This window comes from Oryza brachyantha, chromosome 12 (genome assembly GCF_000231095.2).
Source record: "Oryza brachyantha chromosome 12, ObraRS2, whole genome shotgun sequence".
NCBI lineage: Eukaryota > Viridiplantae > Streptophyta > Magnoliopsida > Poales > Poaceae > Oryza > Oryza brachyantha.
The window spans coordinates 16,105,193-16,124,396 of record NC_023174.2 but is presented as its reverse complement, the minus strand read 5'-3'; the positions used below and the strand labels follow the sequence as shown (position 1 = coordinate 16,124,396).

Sequence of the window (19,204 nt, the reverse complement as noted above, 5' to 3'; positions counted from 1 at the left end):
TCGGTTTTATCTTGCGAAACAAGAGGGAGTAACATTTTATGGGGCTCGGCATAAAAAAAGAAGAAGAGCCCAGGCCAAAAACGCAATAAGCAAAACTCCAAGGGGCCAAATCGAAAACTCCCACCAATCCTGTGTTGCCTGTGTGTGACAGACAACAGCAGTGTGTGTGCGAGACTGCGAGTGACAAAAATACTAGAGAAAATTCCCCCCCACACCCTGTACCGCTGACCGCGTCTCCATCTCCACCTCCACCATTTCACACTCCGCCCCCTCCCCTCCCCCTCGCGATCCCATCCCCTTCGCCGGCGGCGTCGACCCCGCGCTGCTGCTGCTGTCGCTGTCGTCGTCTAGGGTTTCGGGTGATGGTGGCGGCCTTGCCTGTCCCCGCCGCCACCGCCGGGGCTGGGAAGTAGGGGAGGAGGTGGTGTGCTGCGAGATTTTACTGCTCCATCCTACCCTACCCTACCCTCCCGCTCTCTGTGTGGGGGGACGGCGAAGATCTCGAGCGGGCGGAAACCCTAGCGGGGCGGGATGGACGTCGACTCGCGGATGACGACGGAGTCGGACTCCGACTCGGACGCCGTCGCGGCGCAGGGGGGTGGGGCCGGGGCCGGGGCCGGGGGCGGGTTCGGGAGTGAGACCTCCTCGGCGTCCCCGTCGGCGCCCGGGACACCCACGGTTATGGGGGCTGGAGGGGGTGCTGCTCCTATCGCTGCTGCCGCGGCGGCTGCAGCGGCGGTGTCGGGGGCGGTGGTGGCGGGGCCGAGGCCTGCGCCGGGGTACACGGTGGTGGACGCGGCGATGGAGAAGAAGGAGGACGGGCCGGGGTGCCGGTGCGGCCACACGCTCACCGCCGTGCCCGCCGTTGGGGAGGAGGGCTCGCCAGGGTACGTCGGCCCACGGCTGATCCTCTTCGGCGGCGCCACCGCGCTCGAGGGGAACTCTGCCACGCCGCCCTCCCCGGCCGGGAGCGCCGGAATCCGTAATGCCCTTCAACCCTGAACCTGCGCTTGTTCCTATATTGTTTGGTGGATGGTGCAGAGTTCTTTATCTTTTTTACTCTAGCTCAGTTCGAATTAGTGAATTTTGCTTGTGACTTTTGTGTGATGTACTGGTTTTGGCAGTAACTGATCATGGGATAGAACTTACTGTTCGAGATAGCAACTAAGTTGATTGTGCCCTTGATGTTTCAGTCAGAGCTGGAATTCAGAGCATCGACTGCTGGGTAGTCTTGCTAGTTTATGTGGGACTAAAGTTAAAATTTCATGTTAGGTTAGAACCTAGCAATCTAGTTTATTGTTTTGTGGATGGTGTGGCGTTCTACTTTGTAGTTGCTGTCAATGAGAACAAAGCTCTATGGTAGTTGGAATAGTTGGGTTTGGAGTGATATACTTGTTTGGGTTCTACTTCTAACTGATTTTGCGATAGAACTTATTGTTTGAGATAGCAACTAGCCAACTAGGTTGATTGTAGCATTGGTGTCAGTGTCTTTTTCAGAGGTGAAATTCAGATCATTGGCTGCTCAGTGGTCTTGCTAGTTTAGGCCAGATTAGGTTAAAAACTAGTATTGAGAGGGAATTTCATGTTCTGCCTGGTTAGGAAAACAATTATGAACAGAACGTTATGACAATATATGCTGTGGAACTCATGTGCACATGCTGTTAGGTGGAAGGCCAAATATGGTGCTCTTATATGATTTCAGGTGCAAAATTTAACTAATGACCAAGAGTATGGCGCTCGTTGGAAAGGCAATGCTTTTGAAAACGGCCAGTTCCTTTTAATGTTTTTTTGGTTGTTTCCTTTGGACTATGGTTGTCTTCGTATGTTAGTAGAAATACTCAAATGCTTCTAATTGGAAACTTTTTATTTGCTTGAACTGTATGAATTCCTCTTGGATACACTAGATCAAGGAGTAAGACCTCTGCCATTTCAAAAGCTAAACCTGAAATGCTATTAAATGCATTCCTGTTCTCCCAAGTCTTACTGTGGGATTAGATGTTTTGCTAAACTGTGTGCCAAATGTATTGTTTTGAAACCGTGCTTAGAATGTTGGATTTTTTTTTTTGCCTATGATGAAAGGGAAAATCTATCTTTATTTGTGAAGCAGCAAAATTGACAAGGTCTTACATAAAATTGCTCTCATTCATCAATCTCCTTGCTTGCAGGTCTTGCTGGTGCAACCGCAGATGTCCACTGCTATGATGTTTCATCGAATAAGTGGAGCAGGTACATTCTTTTCACTAAGAGATCTATTTTTGTAAATATTTTAATTAATTTGGATATTATGCTTGGATGCCATGTGTAAGTTTTTCTCCATGTTCTTTGGATCCCATGAAAAATTTTATCTTAGTAGCACCTGTTAGCTATTTACTTCTGATTGACCAGTGTACAATGTTGTCAGGCTTACTCCAGTTGGTGAACCTCCTTCACCAAGAGCAGCGCATGTAGCCACTGCTGTTGGTACCATGGTAGTCATTCAGGTATTTTTAAATTTTTTCCTTAGAGTAGCAGTTACATCAGTATTATTGTCTGGCTAGTACTAAACTGCTCCCAATTACAGGGTGGGATAGGCCCTGCTGGTTTATCTGCAGAGGATCTTCATGTTCTGGATCTTACACAACAACGGCCACGATGGCACAGGTGGCTGCTACTCTATTTATTTGGGTTTAGAATCTACTTTTGCTGCTGTCCCTAGTGAGCATTATCATGTCTTATATGTAGAGTGGTGGTTCAAGGGCCTGGCCCTGGTCCTCGATATGGGCATGTGATGGCTTTGGTTGGGCAGCGTTTCTTGTTGACAATCGGTGGAAATGATGGTAGGAAATTGCTTATGTTAACAAACCTAGATTGTGGTTAATTGACATTGTTCCATCCGAACTGGTGTTGATACTAAGAGTGCATAAATGTTTCAGGGAAGCGGCCCCTGGCTGATGTGTGGGCCCTTGATACAGCAGCTAAGCCATATGAGTGGAGGAAGCTTGAACCAGAAGGTGAAGGACCACCACCGTGCATGTAAGTGTGCAAGTTATAAAAAGGAAAATATCTTCCCTTCGAAATCTAGATTCAAGGTTCTTTAGTGATGTGTTTGAATCTTACAATATTTTTCTTGGCCAGATGGCTCAGCTACATCCATGAGCCAACATATGATGCCTATATTTTTTTTAATGAAGCTTTCAATGTTTCAATTTTCCTTTGATGCTGATATCATATATATTGATCTGTTTTGGCACCATTAGACTACTTTTAGGGGTTCAGTGGTTTTTTTGCCAAGTAGTTACAAAAAACTTTGGTTATATATACAGCTCAACATTCATAGTTTTTTCAAAAGCAGCTTCCAATAAATAACAAGTTACAAGTGTTTTGTTAAGTCTACTTGGATGCAGAACACAGCAAAGCTTCAAACCTAATATCCTAGGGTAACCTACCACTAGCTATTTGCTGTACACACACACACGTTGCTAGAAGTAGAGATAGTCTTTTATATACTTCTATTAAGTCTGCCTCTGGTAATGTTGCTCAGGTATGCAACTGCAAGTGCCCGTTCGGATGGACTTCTATTACTTTGTGGTGGAAGGGATGCTAATAGTGTGGTAAGTACCATTCTGTTTCTAGGAGTATATTTCGCTGTGGTTATTTTGTTCTATCAGGATTATAGAGTTGAAATTCTCTGTTCTTAGTTTTTAGATTTGAATCTGCTCTGAGGTCATAACATGAGAATGGTTTATATAGCTTTTTTTTGGGTAGGTGATAGTTATGAGAACTGCATGCTTGTGCCAACAAAGCATTCTTTTTTCTCATGTTGCATCTGCTTCTTTGGAAGAGTGATCAATTGTGATGTTAAGTTCACTGAATCCATAAGGCATGCCCTTTTCAATTCACTTGTAAAACCATATCCTTCAAATAAAGAAAATTAGGATCAGACCTTACAATCCTGTTCACATGGGCTGGAAAATGAGTCTGGATTCAACTGATTAGCGTGGCACAAGTGATTAGAATTTTATTGGTGAATTGAAATAAGGACATAGATGGCCTTCTTTTTTTGGGTAATTACACTGATTTTTGGAGGCAGTGACGTCTATTTGTATGTCCTACACAGTTTTACTCCAAGCTACTTGTAGAAGCTAATTAATATTTTTCCCTTCCTTTTTGGCTAAAACCATCAGCCCCTAGCAAGCGCATATGGACTTGCGAAACACAGGGATGGGCGCTGGGAGTGGGCAATCGCCCCTGGCGTCTCTCCATCACCCAGATATCAACATGCAGCTGTAAGTTTTGAATATCCTTTCCCTTCAATTTTCAGTGTCGTTATTATTTTTCATTTTGAAATTCGTCCAACTGATGGTATATGTCATGCTTTATTTCTTTTATTATTTTAGGTTTTTGTCAATGCACGACTTCATGTCTCAGGAGGTGCTCTTGGAGGTGGTCGCATGGTTGAAGACTCCTCAAGCGTTGCAGGTTTGTTACAATTATTTGCTGTTTATAATTTGCTGGTGGGCACCTGTTAGTTCATGTGGCATCCTTTTGGAAAATCTCCCACTTTTTGTGACAGCATAAAATATTTCAATGTCAGTTTCCTCGAATGTAAGTAGGATAAAGGCCATTTATGATTAATTCTCTTTTACTAAGTTCAATATATTGTTTTCTGTTTACTAAATTAATCATTTACAATTGGTCAGCAGAGAACAAGATAATTTTCGTTATTGTCTATACAGTTCACATATTTTATTTTATTAAAAAAAGTAAATTATCTGTGAATAATACTGGAATACAATTGGTAGTTTAAGCATTGGATAATACAAGATACACGTCTTGTTTCCCTAGGTTCTTATTTTTTTTGCCATGCTGCACCTTTTGTAGTATTGGATACCGCGGCTGGAGTTTGGTGTGATACAAAGTCAGTAGTTACTACTCCAAGGACAGGAAGATATAGTGCAGATGCTGCAGGCGGTGATGCTTCTGTAGAGCTCACCCGGCGTTGCAGGCATGCAGCTGCTGCAGTTGGTGATATGATATATATTTATGGAGGTCTACGGGGAGGTAAGACACTTCAGTTTTTAGCCTCATCTGATTTCTGGCACCAAACCTCGTATTTGATTGTGCTCTGCTGTCCTGTCAGTCCTGTTCAGCTGTACATGTCATGTTCACCAGGACCACAAATCCACAACCACCTGCACATTTTTTTTAAGTAGTAAAGATGTTACCTGATGAGGAACATATGTTCTTTGGGAAGATAGGGATTTAGGATATCAGGACATCAGTACAAATTTAATCACTCCATTTTTTTTGTTTGACGTTGGTTAGTTGAAATGTAGGGAGTAGCATTTACTATGCTTACATAGTGGATCCAAAAGGTTTTTAAGGAGATCTGGACTTTGGCTTAATGGATTTCTAATCGGCACTAGTATTTCAGCTTAATGGATTTCCTTGGAGCTAACTGTTAGCTAACTTTTAACACTTGCATATCTATTTTGATGGTTGACTTAGGGTTATCAGAGCAAAAGGGCCTCCAATTCAAATTGAGATGCATTATATTGACTTTGGGTTTTGTATAATTGCTATGCTAAATTTCCTGTATTGTTACTCCAGGCGTGCTGCTAGATGACCTTCTTGTTGCTGAAGATCTTGCTGCTGCTGAAACAACAAATGCAGCAAATCAGGCAGCTGCAATTGCTGCAGTCTCTGATATGCAAGCTGGTAGAGAACCAGGTAGGTATGCCTACAATGATGAACAGACAGGGCAGCCAGCTACGGTAACATCTCCTGATGGAGCTGTGGTTCTTGGAACTCCAGTTGCTGCTCCTGTTAATGGGGACATATATACTGATATTAGCCCGGAGAATGCTGTGATCCAGGGACAAAGGTTTGTAAAATTTCCTAGACATGTTATGATAATTTGTTTGCATATTTATCAGTCTTGTTGAGTGGACTGAAATAATCAACATGCACTGAAATATGTTATTCGGACTTAATTTGCACAGGAGAATGAGCAAAGGTGTTGATTATTTGGTTGAAGCCTCTGCTGCAGAGGCTGAGGCAATCAGTGCTACTTTAGCTGCTGTAAAAGCCAGGCAAGTTAATGGTGAGGTAGAGCATTCACCTGACGGGGAGCAATCTCCAGATGCCACACCAAGTCCAAAGCAAAATTCAAGCCTCATAAAACCCGACTATGCTCTTTCAAATAATTCAACACCACCTCCTGGGGTTCGGTTACACCATAGAGCAGTGAGTGTAAAATGCAGTTAGTTTTGCTTAGTTAATTTGTTACTTTATTGACTTCTCTAGTTGATTGATAATTCAAATACATGATGATGGTCTTTCCTTATTCTACAGTTGAAATATATTGTATCATAGAAGTCCCTGACACAACCTAGCTCAAGTTAGTTACAGCATTGTGAACTTAATTTTATCTTGGTCTTCTAGGTTGTGGTAGCAGCAGAAACCGGAGGTGCCTTAGGTGGCATGGTTAGGCAGCTCTCTATTGACCAGTTTGAAAACGAAGGAAGAAGGGTCATCTATGGTACTCCTGAGAGTGCAACTGCAGCAAGGAAGTTGCTGGATCGGCAAATGTCTATTAACAGCGTGCCCAAGAAGGTATCTCACTTTGCAGATGTAACTTGACAAAAATCAGCAAAAAATACATAATTATCTGCTAAAACACCAAGGCAAGGGCAGACATGGGTGTGTGGGGTAGTAACTTGTAAGGGGGAATAAATAGAAGTCATGATAACCTTTGTCTGTGTTAAATTTCTGTGCTATTCTGCTATTAAGTACTCACATATTTCTATTCAATGTCTCAATTATCCAGGTAATTGCGTCCCTTTTAAAACCTCGTGGTTGGAAGCCCCCTGTGCGAAGGCAGTTCTTTTTAGACTGCAACGAAATTGCAGATCTATGTGATAGTGCGGAAAGAATATTTTCAATTGAACCAAGTGTCCTACAGCTAAAAGCTCCAATTAAGATATTTGGTGATTTGCATGGTCAATTTGGTGACCTAATGCGTTTGTTTGATGAGTATGGTGCTCCCTCAACGGCTGGAGACATTGCGTGAGTGTTTTCTGATTTTGAACTGGCCTGATTCATTTATTTATTTGCCCCAATTTTAATGATTTAGATGGTATTTTATTGGACGCAATGGCAGATAAACCTTTTGATTCCAAAACAGAATCACCAGAATACTTTATGCTGACTTTTCCAATTATGTTAGTTATACTTTATGTGGATAGCTTGATTTGTGTATGAAGCTTTGGTTCAGAAAATGTTCTGTTAAAGGAAATATTTTCAATCAATTGTTCTTGATCTTCTTGTTTGAAAAACTTTGCAGTTACATCGATTATCTCTTTTTGGGAGATTATGTGGATCGTGGTCAGCATAGTTTGGAGACAATCACTCTTCTCCTTGCACTTAAGGTAAAGCTATGAGCAACTGAGCTTTCCTTAAAAAGGTGCTATTTCATCGGACTCATTTTCCTTTTTCCAAATTGTAACAATTGACAATATAATTCAGGTTGAATATCCTCTTAATGTGCATTTGATTCGAGGGAATCATGAGGCCGCTGATATCAATGCTCTGTTTGGGTTCCGGATAGAGTGCATTGAGCGAATGGTAATGAGCATGTTGCATTCTGGCATTCTTGATAAGTGCCTTATTAAAATTATCTTTGCTTATCGCTGTTCTTTACTGAAAAATAGGGTGAACGTGATGGGATCTGGACCTGGCATCGCATGAATAGGCTATTTAATTGGCTTCCTTTGGCTGCCCTAATAGAAAAGAAAATAATTTGTATGCATGGTGGTATTGGTCGGTCTATCAATCATGTCGAACAAATTGAGAATCTTCAAAGACCAATTACCATGGAAGCAGGCTCAGTTGTTCTAATGGATCTTTTGTGGTTAGCATTTCAGTGACTCTTATTGTGACACTATTATTGCAAGATCCTTGTTTAATTTTTTCTGATATCACTTTTTTGAAATCGTAAAGGTCTGATCCAACTGAAAATGATAGTGTTGAAGGACTTAGACCAAATGCTCGTGGCCCTGGTCTTGTTACCTTTGGGGTTAGTAATTATCCTTCTGTGTTATGTTGTGTTCAGTTCTTTTCTCCTTGTCAGCTCCTGTGGTTTCTTTCAAATTAACATGTATTGTAAATGCAGCCTGACCGTGTTATGGAGTTCTGCAACAACAATGACTTACAATTAATGGTGCGAGCACATGAGTGTGTGATGGATGGTTTTGAGCGTTTTGCTCAAGGTCACCTAATCACTCTCTTCTCGGCAACAAATTACTGCGGTAATGCCATGTTATTCTGGTTTGTTCCATGTGTAATTATCTCTTGAAGATTGGTTGCGCTGTTGCTTAATATCATCTGCATGCAGGTACTGCAAACAACGCAGGTGCAATCTTGGTTCTAGGAAGAGATCTTGTAGTAGTACCCAAACTCATTCATCCTTTGCCACCTGCTATTACATCGCCTGAAACCTCTCCAGAGCATCATCTTGAGGACACATGGATGCAGGTAACCCTTCTTTTATCACGTATTCACAGGATGCTCTTGGATCTGCAACATGGTATTCCTGTCTATATGCTTCTAACACCATCTTGTGTATAAATCAGGAACTGAATGCGAACAGGCCACCAACTCCAACAAGGGGCCGCCCTCAAGTTGCAAACAACGACCGAGGCTCTCTTGCATGGATATAGTAGCTTTGGCATGTGTGGAATTCATCCATTGCTTCATTATTGGCTTCTGGCTGAGCTACATTATCCATTCTGCTCAAAAGCAGGCACCCTGTGCCCAAGATATGTGCTAGTACGCACGAACCTGCAACTGGAAATTGTTTGCGGAGCAAAGCTAAGTTACAGAAAGACAGAGGGTGGAGAAGCTTCGCCAATCACTACCGACAGTGCTCTCCAAATTCTTTTCCCAAATCACGAGAAGTAAAATGAACATATTCATGGTCATTCATCGGAGCATCCTACCTGCGAGTCTTCGCCCCTGTATATACTCAGATGATGCCTGCAGATAGGTGAGTTGGGGTGTATGTGTTTTGGTCAACCGATTTGAGGAACAGAAGGGATAGTGTAACTAGTGTTACTGTACTAGGTATTCTTTTCCTGTGTCTAGATTTTGTTTCCACCATGTTGGAAAAGTATTGGAGTGGCCAAAGGAGTAAACTTATTGGATGGGGCCCATCTGTCAGAAGCTCTTGTATAAAAGCAGTCTCACCCATTTGTGTTATCACACCTCCATCAGCATTTGTAATACCTGTCTCTGGTGCTGACATCATGTACAATATTATCCTTGACAGTTTTGTGTAGTGAACGAAGTTGGTGCTTGTTGATTTGTTGTGGGTGGTGAGAGCAGCCTTGTACTGCCCAGTTTTGAGCTTCATCTTTTGTCCTATACTACTATGAACTTGCTCTTTTCAGTTTTGGCTTATAAGCCAGGCCAAATTTGAATTTCCAACATAATTTAGAGGTTTTTTCTGTTGCTTTTTTGTCACTTAGTCTTGCCTTTTAGACCACTACTTATTATCTGATTTTATAGTTATATCGAGGGTACAAACATAAATTTACTATCACAAAGGTGTAAAAAAAATATATTTTTTTGCCTGTTAGAAAACTATCCTAAGAAGCCATTTGCAAAAACCACTGTTTAGGATTCTAGGAAGCATGCTCATGGATGATGGATCTATGATTTGTAGGATGAAAAGAGCTGGGTAAAATCTTTTGGTCAAAGTCTGATGCATTTGTTAAGACACTCCAAATGTTGCAAATTTAGTAGTTGATTGCTTTGAAATGCTAATATAGTACTCTCCTTTAAAAATGTAAGTTTTTTAACGGATTAGCAAACCTTAAGATTGAGAAACATACATTCTAAATTGTTTAGCAAATATTAATATTGAGAAATGACTGTTTTGTCCTTAATAAATGAGGGATAGATTGTAGTATAGGGTATGCTGAGAAAAGAATTAATGCAAAGTACTTGTTGGGCATGTAAATATTATTGAAAAACTCGTATTTGTGAAATACAATTTGAATTGTAGAACCGCTTATACTTTTTAAATGGAACCAGCACACCTTATTACCTTATGAAAACTAAGTACCGCTATACATGTGACCACAAATAAGCCAAAGGAGCAGATGTTTTACGCAAATGCTGATCAATCGTAGTCGTATGCGAGTGAGACGATTGGGTCGGATGAATAACAAATTCTATAAAAGATTAAATTGTTTGGCTTATTCACGGAAAAGCCAAATGACATGTTTATAATTAAAAAAACATTTTATGAGTATAAATTTTATACACATATTTTCAATGATCTAAAAGCCGAAGCTAAAAATAAACTATGATAAAAAAAATCTTAAAATCTAATTTAAATTTAATATTAAAAATTTAAACTTTTAGTTATACAAACATAAGTAAAAGTGAAAAATGGGATTGTAACTCGCAAATATCCGCACGAGGTTTTTGTCTGCAAGAAAGCGAAGCTTAGACGCAAGCAAAGCAAAGCGAGGGAGGAAGAGGAAGAGCGGAACGCGGGAGAAAACGATCCATCGAGAGGCCGAGGCGCTCCCGCGCGGCGCATCGCTCGCCTCAACATCTTATCTCCTCCTTCTCCTTCTCCTTCTCCTTCTCCTTCTCCTTCCTCCCCGCGATAAACACGCGCGCGCTCTCGTCTCCTCCTCGTACGCGCCAACCCAGAAAGGCAAGCAACTGAGCAAAGCACGGGTGGTGCTAGTGCTACCAGGTACCAGCTTTGCCTTCTTGCTCTGGCGCCATGGCGGCCGCAGCGGCGGCCCCGCGGCACCACCACCACCGCGCCGTCCTCCTCAGCGCACGATGCAGCAGCAGCTGGTGCTGCGCGCCCGTGTCGGTGTGCGTCCTGCGGCGGCGCGGCGGCGCGTCGCTGCTGCGCCTGGGGATCGGGGGCGACGCCGCGTCGTCGGCGGCGGGGAGGAGGTGGACGCCGCGGCGGCGGCGGCGGGTGCGCGCGGCGTCGGGGATGGACATCGCGAGCGCCGTGGAGGTGATCAACGACCTGGGCTTCGACACGCTCACCTTCCTCGGCGTCACCGTGCTCGTCGTCCCCGCCTTCCGCGTCGTCAAGGCCAGCCCAGTGAAGTATCTCTCCCCGTTCCTCCGCGACTACCCCCTCCTCGCCACCTCTCCTACTTCTCCAATCTAAAAACGCAATCTTTTCAGATTCTTGGGTTCTTCTGCGCCGGCGTCGTGCTCAACCAGTTCGGCCTCATCAGGAACCTCACCGATGTCAAGCTCCTCTCCGAGTGGGGGATTCTCTTCCTGGTAAGTAAGATTATCATCATTCTGCACTAGCGATTTCTGTGATCTAATATGATTTATCCTGTCACATGTAAATCAGTAAATGTAAATGCAACTGGAGAACTGAATTGAATTGAATTTATTGGTGTCTTTGGCTCTGCCACAGTTGTTCGAGATGGGGCTGGAGCTCTCGCTGTCTCGTCTCAAGGCTCTTGCCAGATACGCCTTTGGAATGGGTTTGCCGCAGGTATGCTTTCCCGGAATCCGCTAGTAATTTCTTGTGGTTTTATGCTGCTGTGCTGATCATATTTGAATGGAAATATATGTGCTCAATATGGTAGTATAATTTAGCACATTTCAGAATCGTAACTAATGCTTGAGTTCAAGAGAATGAGCTGTCCTTGGAGATGATTCGTAGATTTTTGATATTTGTCTTGAACTGGATTTTGTTTCTTCCGATCCACTTTGGTTTATTCATTAATTTTGACAAAAGATCTGTGATGGCTGATCTTATGCTCTTCAATATCCTGAAGGTCCTTTTGTCAACCCTCGCTTTCACGGCGTTCGAGCTTCCTCCTAATGGTGCCATCGGAACCAAAATTTTGCAGTTCCTCTTTGATTCAAGACCTGATCTAGTGAGTTACATTATGAATTGAAAATTTTAATAGCTGGACCTTCCTAGATATCACTTGTTTCACTGAACTGTAGTTATTATGTTCATTGTTACCTAGTTTCGGAACGATGTTTGAAATTTCCTTAGTTGCTTGCTACTCTTTTTAAATCTGTTGAAATAAGGATTCCCTTTCAAGGCCAACTCAGCCATTTATTATATTTAGTTCTGAGTTCTGCAGGTGAATATCAGGAGTGTTGATGAAGCAATAGTAATTGGGGCTGCACTATCACTATCTTCATCTGCTTTTGTTCTCCAGGTGTGCGTTCTACCCATTGACTGTGTAATGCATCAGCAGTTTATTATTTAGAGAAGTTTTGCAGTTTCCTTTTACGCCTTTTTTTTTGCATCATTAGGCTCCTTTTTTTTTTCAGAATTGAACTTTTCCAAAGTGTGTAATTTATAGCATATCCTTTTTGTGTTAACTGCAATTGCTCATGATATTTACTACTAGTTTGACATCAATGAGACTGGCATTTTTATTTATACAATTGTTCAAGCAACACTTCCTGCTTATAGCTGTTGTATTGTTACTCGTACCATTTTGAAGTGCTTTTGGATCCCATATGCAGCTTCTTGCTGAGAAAGGTGAACTCCCAACAAGATTTGGTTCAGCTACACTGGGAATTCTCCTCCTGCAGGTGATGAGCTGAATCCCTCTTGCTTATTCCTCTCTAAAACTGGCCCTTTGTAAAGAGAAGTTTCTTTAAATTAGTGTATGATGTATTGATTCAAGGATGTCTTGTTCTGATACTTCTCAGGACATTGCAGTTGTTCCTCTCTTGGTCATACTCCCTGTGCTAGAGAGTCAGGTATGCAAAAGGTCAGGCCTAATGATAATCAGCCTACATGAAAGATGAAAGTTCTGATGCAAATAAAGACCTCTATTATTGCACCTAATTTGACCCAAAGACTTATTTAGTGCCTTTGGAGATTATGCTTGTCGCAACAACTTTGCTATCGCAAGATCATTTTATTTTCAAATGAAAATAGTAGTATGACAAAAGGTTTGATACATAAGCATTTCAGCATATAAATAGTCATTAACTCATTATACTCTCTATGGCCTCCTACTTGGTGAACTACTTCTGTCGCAGTGTATTATCTTGTGTACATATTACAAACTAATTCTTATTACACACTTCATTGCAGAATGTGGTGGAGCAAAGTGTGTGGCCAATGTTATTAGCTGAAAGCCTGAAAGCACTGGGTGGACTTGGCCTACTTTCCCTTGGTGGGAAATACCTCATCAGACGCATCTTTGAGGTCTATTATTTTCTAGTTTTTTCTGAGTGCATTTAAAGAAAAATCAAACCTTTATCTTAGAACGATTTTTTGAATGAACCTTCCTGCAGTTTGTTGCAGAGTCGAGGAGCTCAGAAGCATTTGTTGCACTCTGTCTTCTTACGGTTTCAGGAACATCACTTCTTACTCAGTGGTTGGGATTTAGTGATACAGTGAGTCATCAAAACATTTTGAAATGATAAGTCGCATCTAGTTTATGATTGTTCACCTTCCATGCTCCTTTTTAACCATATGTCCTGTGCAGCTAGGTGCATTTCTGGCAGGGGCTATTCTTGCAGAGACAAATTTCCGTACGCAAATCGAAGCTGACATTAGGCCATTCAGAGGATTGCTGCTTGGTTTGTTCTTTGTGACTACAGGAACTTCTATTGACATGCAGGTATTACCTGATCTGTATGGATGAGCAATACTTCGTACCACTTAACTGAGAAACACGAGTAGGATGTATCTAAATTCCTGCATTTCCACTTGGCACTTGTATGTAGTGCAACTTTCAGGCAGTTGCTGATAGTGGCATTGCTGTGTTTTCCTTTTCTGACAAAACATCATTTGGATGTTCTTTTAACCCATATTGAGTTTTCTTCTCATGTGTAGCTACTCATTCGGGAATGGCCTAATGTTCTATCACTGCTGGGAGGCCTTATTGCAATCAAGACATTAATAATTACTGCAATAGGACCTAGGGTTGGGCTAACTCTTCAAGAAAGTGTAAGGATAGGACTGCTGCTTTCTCAAGGAGGAGAGTTCGGGTTCGTGGTGTTTTCGTTGGCAAACAGGTCGGTAATAATCATTTCTTTCTCCTTTTCTGCTTGATCATCTACATTATCTAATTCTATTAGCTATCATTACTGTAACAGGCTTGGTGTCCTACCGCTCGAGTTGAATAAACTGCTAATCATTGTTGTTGTACTGTCGATGGCGTTAACTCCATTACTCAATGAAGTTGGAAGAAGAGCAGCAGGGGTCATCGACGAGAAATCAGAAACACAAGAAGTATGTGGAAACAATTATCTATACATCCACAATGAGCATAATTGTAGCCTATTCAGTCAGCTCTTAAGTTGCTCTTTTACAGAAACCAGCTGAGATGGTCAACTATGATGCCACTGAACCTGTTGTTATTCTTGGTTTTGGAGAAATGGGAAAGGTATCTTGCACAATATTTTTCCTTCATTTGTTTGATACCAGGATCTCTACTGTTTTCCAGTAATGAAATAATGGCAAATTTTCCTTCATTGTGAGAGCTGGTCAAATGAATCATTATATTTTTGGCAGGTCCTTGCAAGGTTTTTGTCTGCACCATTATCTTTTGGGCTTGACAAAGACACCGAAGGATGGCCATATGTCGCATTTGATCTAAATCCTGCTGTTGTAAAGGTTGAAATTAAAAGGAATGTTTTGGTATAGAAGTTGCTGAATATTTTTTAATGTACTGAGCTAAGTGTGTTCACTGTATAACAGTCAGCTAGAAAATCAGGCTTTCCAGTGCTATATGGAGATGGTTCGCGTCCTCTTGTTCTACAATCTGCCGGCATATCTTCTCCTAAAGCTGTCATGGTCATGCATACTGGAAAGGAAAAGACAATTGAAGCTGTCAACAGATTGCGGCAAGCTTTTCCTGGTGTAAGAAACTGTGTCATGATTTAGGAGAATCCTAGGATTTAGTTTTCAGGTTCATGGATAACATTACAAATGCATTGTGCATCAAGTGAACACTGTGGTGATAATATCCATTTGTTTTCATCAGGTTCCCATCTTTGCTAGGGCTCAAGACATGTCACATTTGTTAGACCTAAAGAAATCAGGTGCAACAGAAGTTGTTTTGGAAAACGCCGAGGTAATTTAAACCAAATTTGCCTTTTAACGGAGTGAAACACTAATTTTACATGAACTTTTCCCTTCTTCTATATCTCCCTGCAGACTGGCTTGCAACTAGGTTCGATGCTTTTGAGAGGACTGGGTGTCATGTCTGATGATGTATCCTTCCTGAGTAAGCTTGTGAGGGACTCAATGGAGTTACAAGCTCAGGAAGCACTCAAAAACATCGAAAATCGAGAAATTGACATCATGAAGCCACTTGAGGTTTCTGGAATTAGTCCTCACAGCCTTCCCCAATTTCTTAGACCTTCATCTCCCCATATGTTCTGAATATTATTTTTGCTGCAGGTAAGAGTATCAGACATGGTTGAGCGCAACGGGAACGGTTCAAGAATGATAGCCCAGGAGGATTCACTACGCCTAAGTAGTCGCCCAAACATACCGGTAATTGAAGTGCCTCTAGAGGACCGGATAACCGAGATGAAGGTGGAAGATGACCAGACAGGGTATGACTTCAACAACATAGATTCTGAAGATGGTGTCAAATATTGTCTGTTGGAAGCCAGCGACGACGAAAGTGAAGCCTCCAATTCAAGCAAGGAAATGATCGACCAGTCTGTGTAGTGTCACTAGTACAGAATTGCAGATACTGATCTTTTTAGATGATGAATTTCTTTCCATTATCTGAAAAGATACTAAACTTTCATTTCTAGAATCAAGCTCATAGAAAGGTAGCTAGGCAGAGCAGAAGTTCAGAACTGGCACCTCTCTTGGACATATGCCTGTAGTTTTCATGCAGCATATCTGGGGACTGGATCGATGGTCATTGAAGTGAATGAAGAGCATGATCACTGGGATTATATGTCGATCCTATATCATGCTGCAGACAGATAAAATTTTCAGCTGACAAACTGAAGCTTACATATACCTGCTGATGCAATTCAGCATTGCCAGACTGAAGTATCACCATCCAGAATTCTGAATAGCATTTTCCTCCCCTTTTACAGGGCTCTTTGTTCAGCTAGGAAGCATAGATGCACATTCCTTGCTGTATTTCACTGTATTTCTAGTGTATAACAGACAGGCCATTAATTCCTGGGCCGATTCATGTACTCATACAGAATTATAGAGACATTCTGAATTTGTGATACGTCGAATTTCTGTAACTAAAAATATTTTAATCAAGGAGTACGAACATCGGATTTAGGTCCAATTAATCCTCATATAATTACTAACACCGTTTCATATTATAAGACTTTTTAGTATTGCCTAAATTTATCAATTGATGAATATATATAATTTATATATATGTCTAGATTCATTAGCATCTATATAAATCTAGTTAAGGTTAGAAAGTCTTACATTATAAAACGGAGGAAGTAACAATTTTGCTAAAAATATGGCACCGCATGTTTTACTTCAGTCACTTTTTTCACTGCGTACGTATTGAAACCTCACTTGTATGTAAGTATTTAAGTATTTATCTCTCTATCTCCTCTTTCAAGTAGGCATTCATTTTTATCCTAATTCTCTTATGTAGTGCGCACTAGAAAAATTACAATGTAGGTATTGAAATTTACAATGTAAAAGAATTAATTGTTTGTATGGAAAATGTGACATCATAATTAAATATAGCTAGTTCCCATTAAACCTGAGCCGCTATATACACACACGCACATGCATTCGTGAGCATAGTTTGCTCGCTGTCGTTGACTCAGATGGTCCAATATATTAATGTTACAGTGAAACATGATGAAGTGGCAATAATCTTTACAGTTATAATTTATCACATGTTTTTTTGTTATGCGTTAAAGTAAAAGTTTGTGACTGTGAAAGTCTACGATAATATGGACATACTGATTTGACGGTCAACGTGCTGCATGGTTTTGCATTTACTATATTTGAAGTAGAAACCTTTCATAAAATTTATGAAAAATATATATTATTACTCAAATACATTAATAGACAAATCTATTTGATTGTCAACGAGTCCGTGTTGAGCATATTATATTTGAAGTAGAACAATTTCATAAAATTCATGAAAAATATGCATTCTTACTCAAATAAGTTAGTTAATTAAGTTAATTACCACCTACAGACGAGTACGCACCTGCATAATTAAGACATGATCTGACTTTTTTCGGTAGGAAACATGTCATATTACTCTCATTTTAAAATATAGTTTTTCTCTAAACCAGATTAAATAGAAAAAACTCAGTAGTATTGGACTTTGAATGATAAAATAACTAATTTACTTTAGTTTTTTAAGATTGAGAAAAAAATATGACACAGTATACACGACGGAAGGATATTGAGGTCAGTTGTATAATGGAGTACACATCTACCAATAGCATGCTAACCACAACAACACATTCTACTTATGCCGAAGCTAACAACGAGCTGACGAACGTTATTGGTAATCGATGACTGCTTATCAACATGATGCTTGCATGCAGGTTACAACTTACACGGCGCAGTCATCGTCCATCCAATGAAGGATTTATTTTTTAGTCAGAGATTATTGTTAAAGTGGGAGGAAGTTAATGACACAGGTAGTGTTGCAATTACTGATTGTGTAGTTGTCGACGATCGAGTGAAACACTAAATTAGTTTTACACTTGAAACCACTTGTAACCCTGTCCCTGTCGTTGAAACATTAAGCTGCTTACATCATACGAATGCACTTCACTACATCAATATTATGTCTTCATTGATATATAATTATACTATACCATTTGGTCCATCTCCAGTATCTCAAAAATTTAATGTGGAGCTAAAATTTTGTATAACAATGGCTGGAGTTGTTTTTCTCCATGAGCACTTACCAATCTCGGTTTGATGAGATTATATATACAAATATAGAGGCCGCAACAATGAACAACTTCCATTTTATAATTAATCAAAGGTCATCACAAAGTTGTGTGATTTATTTCTTGATCATTGCAATTGTATGTGAGGCTAGCTATTAGAGGTACTTGCGGCAAGACCGGAGATTGCATATCTTTGAGTAGAGCTTTCATCCATTTCCTATTTGTTCATGGACATGCATGGATGCAAACATTCCATCATAAGATGATTATGCTGTTTTGTCTAATAACTGAAATATCTTATCAATCAATCACTACTACACAAAATGCGTTAGATGCCGACTTATAAAGAGCTACATGTGTATGTTTTTGTCTTGCACCAATGATAGGTAGTAGGTACTGGCAGCAATGACCAATCTAGAATCAGCGCCTTTAGGTTTTCAGCAACCAAAGAGAAAAGAAAGACGGTTCCTAAGACCCGGCTTCAATTGAGTCAATTCATATAACTGTGATACCTTATACCTCCAAAATATGATGTCCCATATCCCCATGAACCGATGAACACATAAATAATCAACATAAGAGCATCATCAACAGTTAATCATGAGAGTAGTAAACATGAATAATTAATATACAAGAACAACACCATCATCAACCATCACAAAAAGGTAAACATCACCACCGTAAAGGGAGTGGAAAAGATACGTCGATATTCCAATGAGCATATTCTCGCTCCCTCCTCCCCTCCCACAGTCAGATCTGGCTTCCCCATGGAAAGGGAGGGAGTGGAGAAGACTGATAGAGACCTCCAGGGTGGGGTGTAAGTGGGCTGGCCCGCCAACCGGCTTATAAGCTAATTAAACGGGTAACCAACCGGGTAGTGATGATGTGAGGGTGCTGTCATGGCCTAGCTTTGGTCATGAAGGGTTAGCCCCAACTGGCGCTGCACTCACCAGGCCATCTCCAGATTGTTCCTAGACACTCTGTGGCAGGGTCGTCACCGTTAATTGCAGATGGCCAAGGATAAAATGGTCCCATTCATGCAAATTCAGTTCCATATTAACTCCATGATCTTCAGCATCAACAAATATTAGGATTTTTCACCTAGCACTGTCATGTTCCTTGTGTGCTCAATGTTGTAACCTTGACAATATAGTATACTCCCACCATTTTCCCATGTAAAATGTGTTGTGTCCTCCCTATCACCTTTTCATCTGTGAAGTTTTTTTTTCATACCACATAAAAATGAATCAGGTTTAACACATTTATGATCTCTATAATATTGTATATTGGAATGTTCATCAATATATATATATATATA

The 19,204-nt window shown here is 40.8% G+C and overlaps 2 protein-coding genes across 3 annotated transcripts; both read left to right on the top strand.

The window, feature by feature from the left end:
• Positions 1–273: 273 nt before the first annotated feature.
• Positions 274–9,465, top strand: LOC102719920 (serine/threonine-protein phosphatase BSL2 homolog). The gene is made up of 21 exons (XM_040529265.1): positions 274–982; positions 2,166–2,226; positions 2,402–2,480; positions 2,561–2,640; positions 2,722–2,816; positions 2,913–3,012; positions 3,521–3,590; positions 4,164–4,265; positions 4,377–4,458; positions 4,861–5,040; positions 5,590–5,863; positions 5,982–6,225; positions 6,424–6,594; positions 6,809–7,047; positions 7,325–7,409; positions 7,507–7,605; positions 7,692–7,891; positions 7,981–8,056; positions 8,153–8,288; positions 8,375–8,514; positions 8,613–9,465. The coding sequence occupies exons 1-21, from the start codon at positions 532–534 to the stop codon at positions 8,697–8,699; spliced, it is 3,051 nt and encodes a 1,016-aa protein (XP_040385199.1). The 5' UTR covers positions 274–531; the 3' UTR covers positions 8,700–9,465.
• Positions 9,466–10,656: 1,191 nt separating this feature from the next.
• Positions 10,657–16,302, top strand: LOC102719640 (K(+) efflux antiporter 3, chloroplastic). 2 transcript variants are annotated; one of them, XM_006664688.3, is made up of 18 exons: positions 10,657–11,119; positions 11,206–11,307; positions 11,450–11,530; positions 11,817–11,918; positions 12,135–12,212; positions 12,526–12,594; positions 12,715–12,765; positions 13,106–13,219; positions 13,309–13,410; positions 13,503–13,637; positions 13,853–14,034; positions 14,116–14,251; positions 14,334–14,405; positions 14,534–14,635; positions 14,720–14,881; positions 15,006–15,095; positions 15,179–15,340; positions 15,425–16,302. In XM_006664688.3, the coding sequence occupies exons 1-18, from the start codon at positions 10,781–10,783 to the stop codon at positions 15,698–15,700; spliced, it is 2,355 nt and encodes a 784-aa protein (XP_006664751.3). In that variant the 5' UTR covers positions 10,657–10,780; the 3' UTR covers positions 15,701–16,302. The 2 variants fall into 2 exon arrangements, with proteins under 2 accessions (XP_006664751.3, XP_040385637.1); XM_040529703.1 differs by having other exon boundaries at positions 10,657–11,124.
• Positions 16,303–19,204: the final 2,902 nt, after the last annotated feature.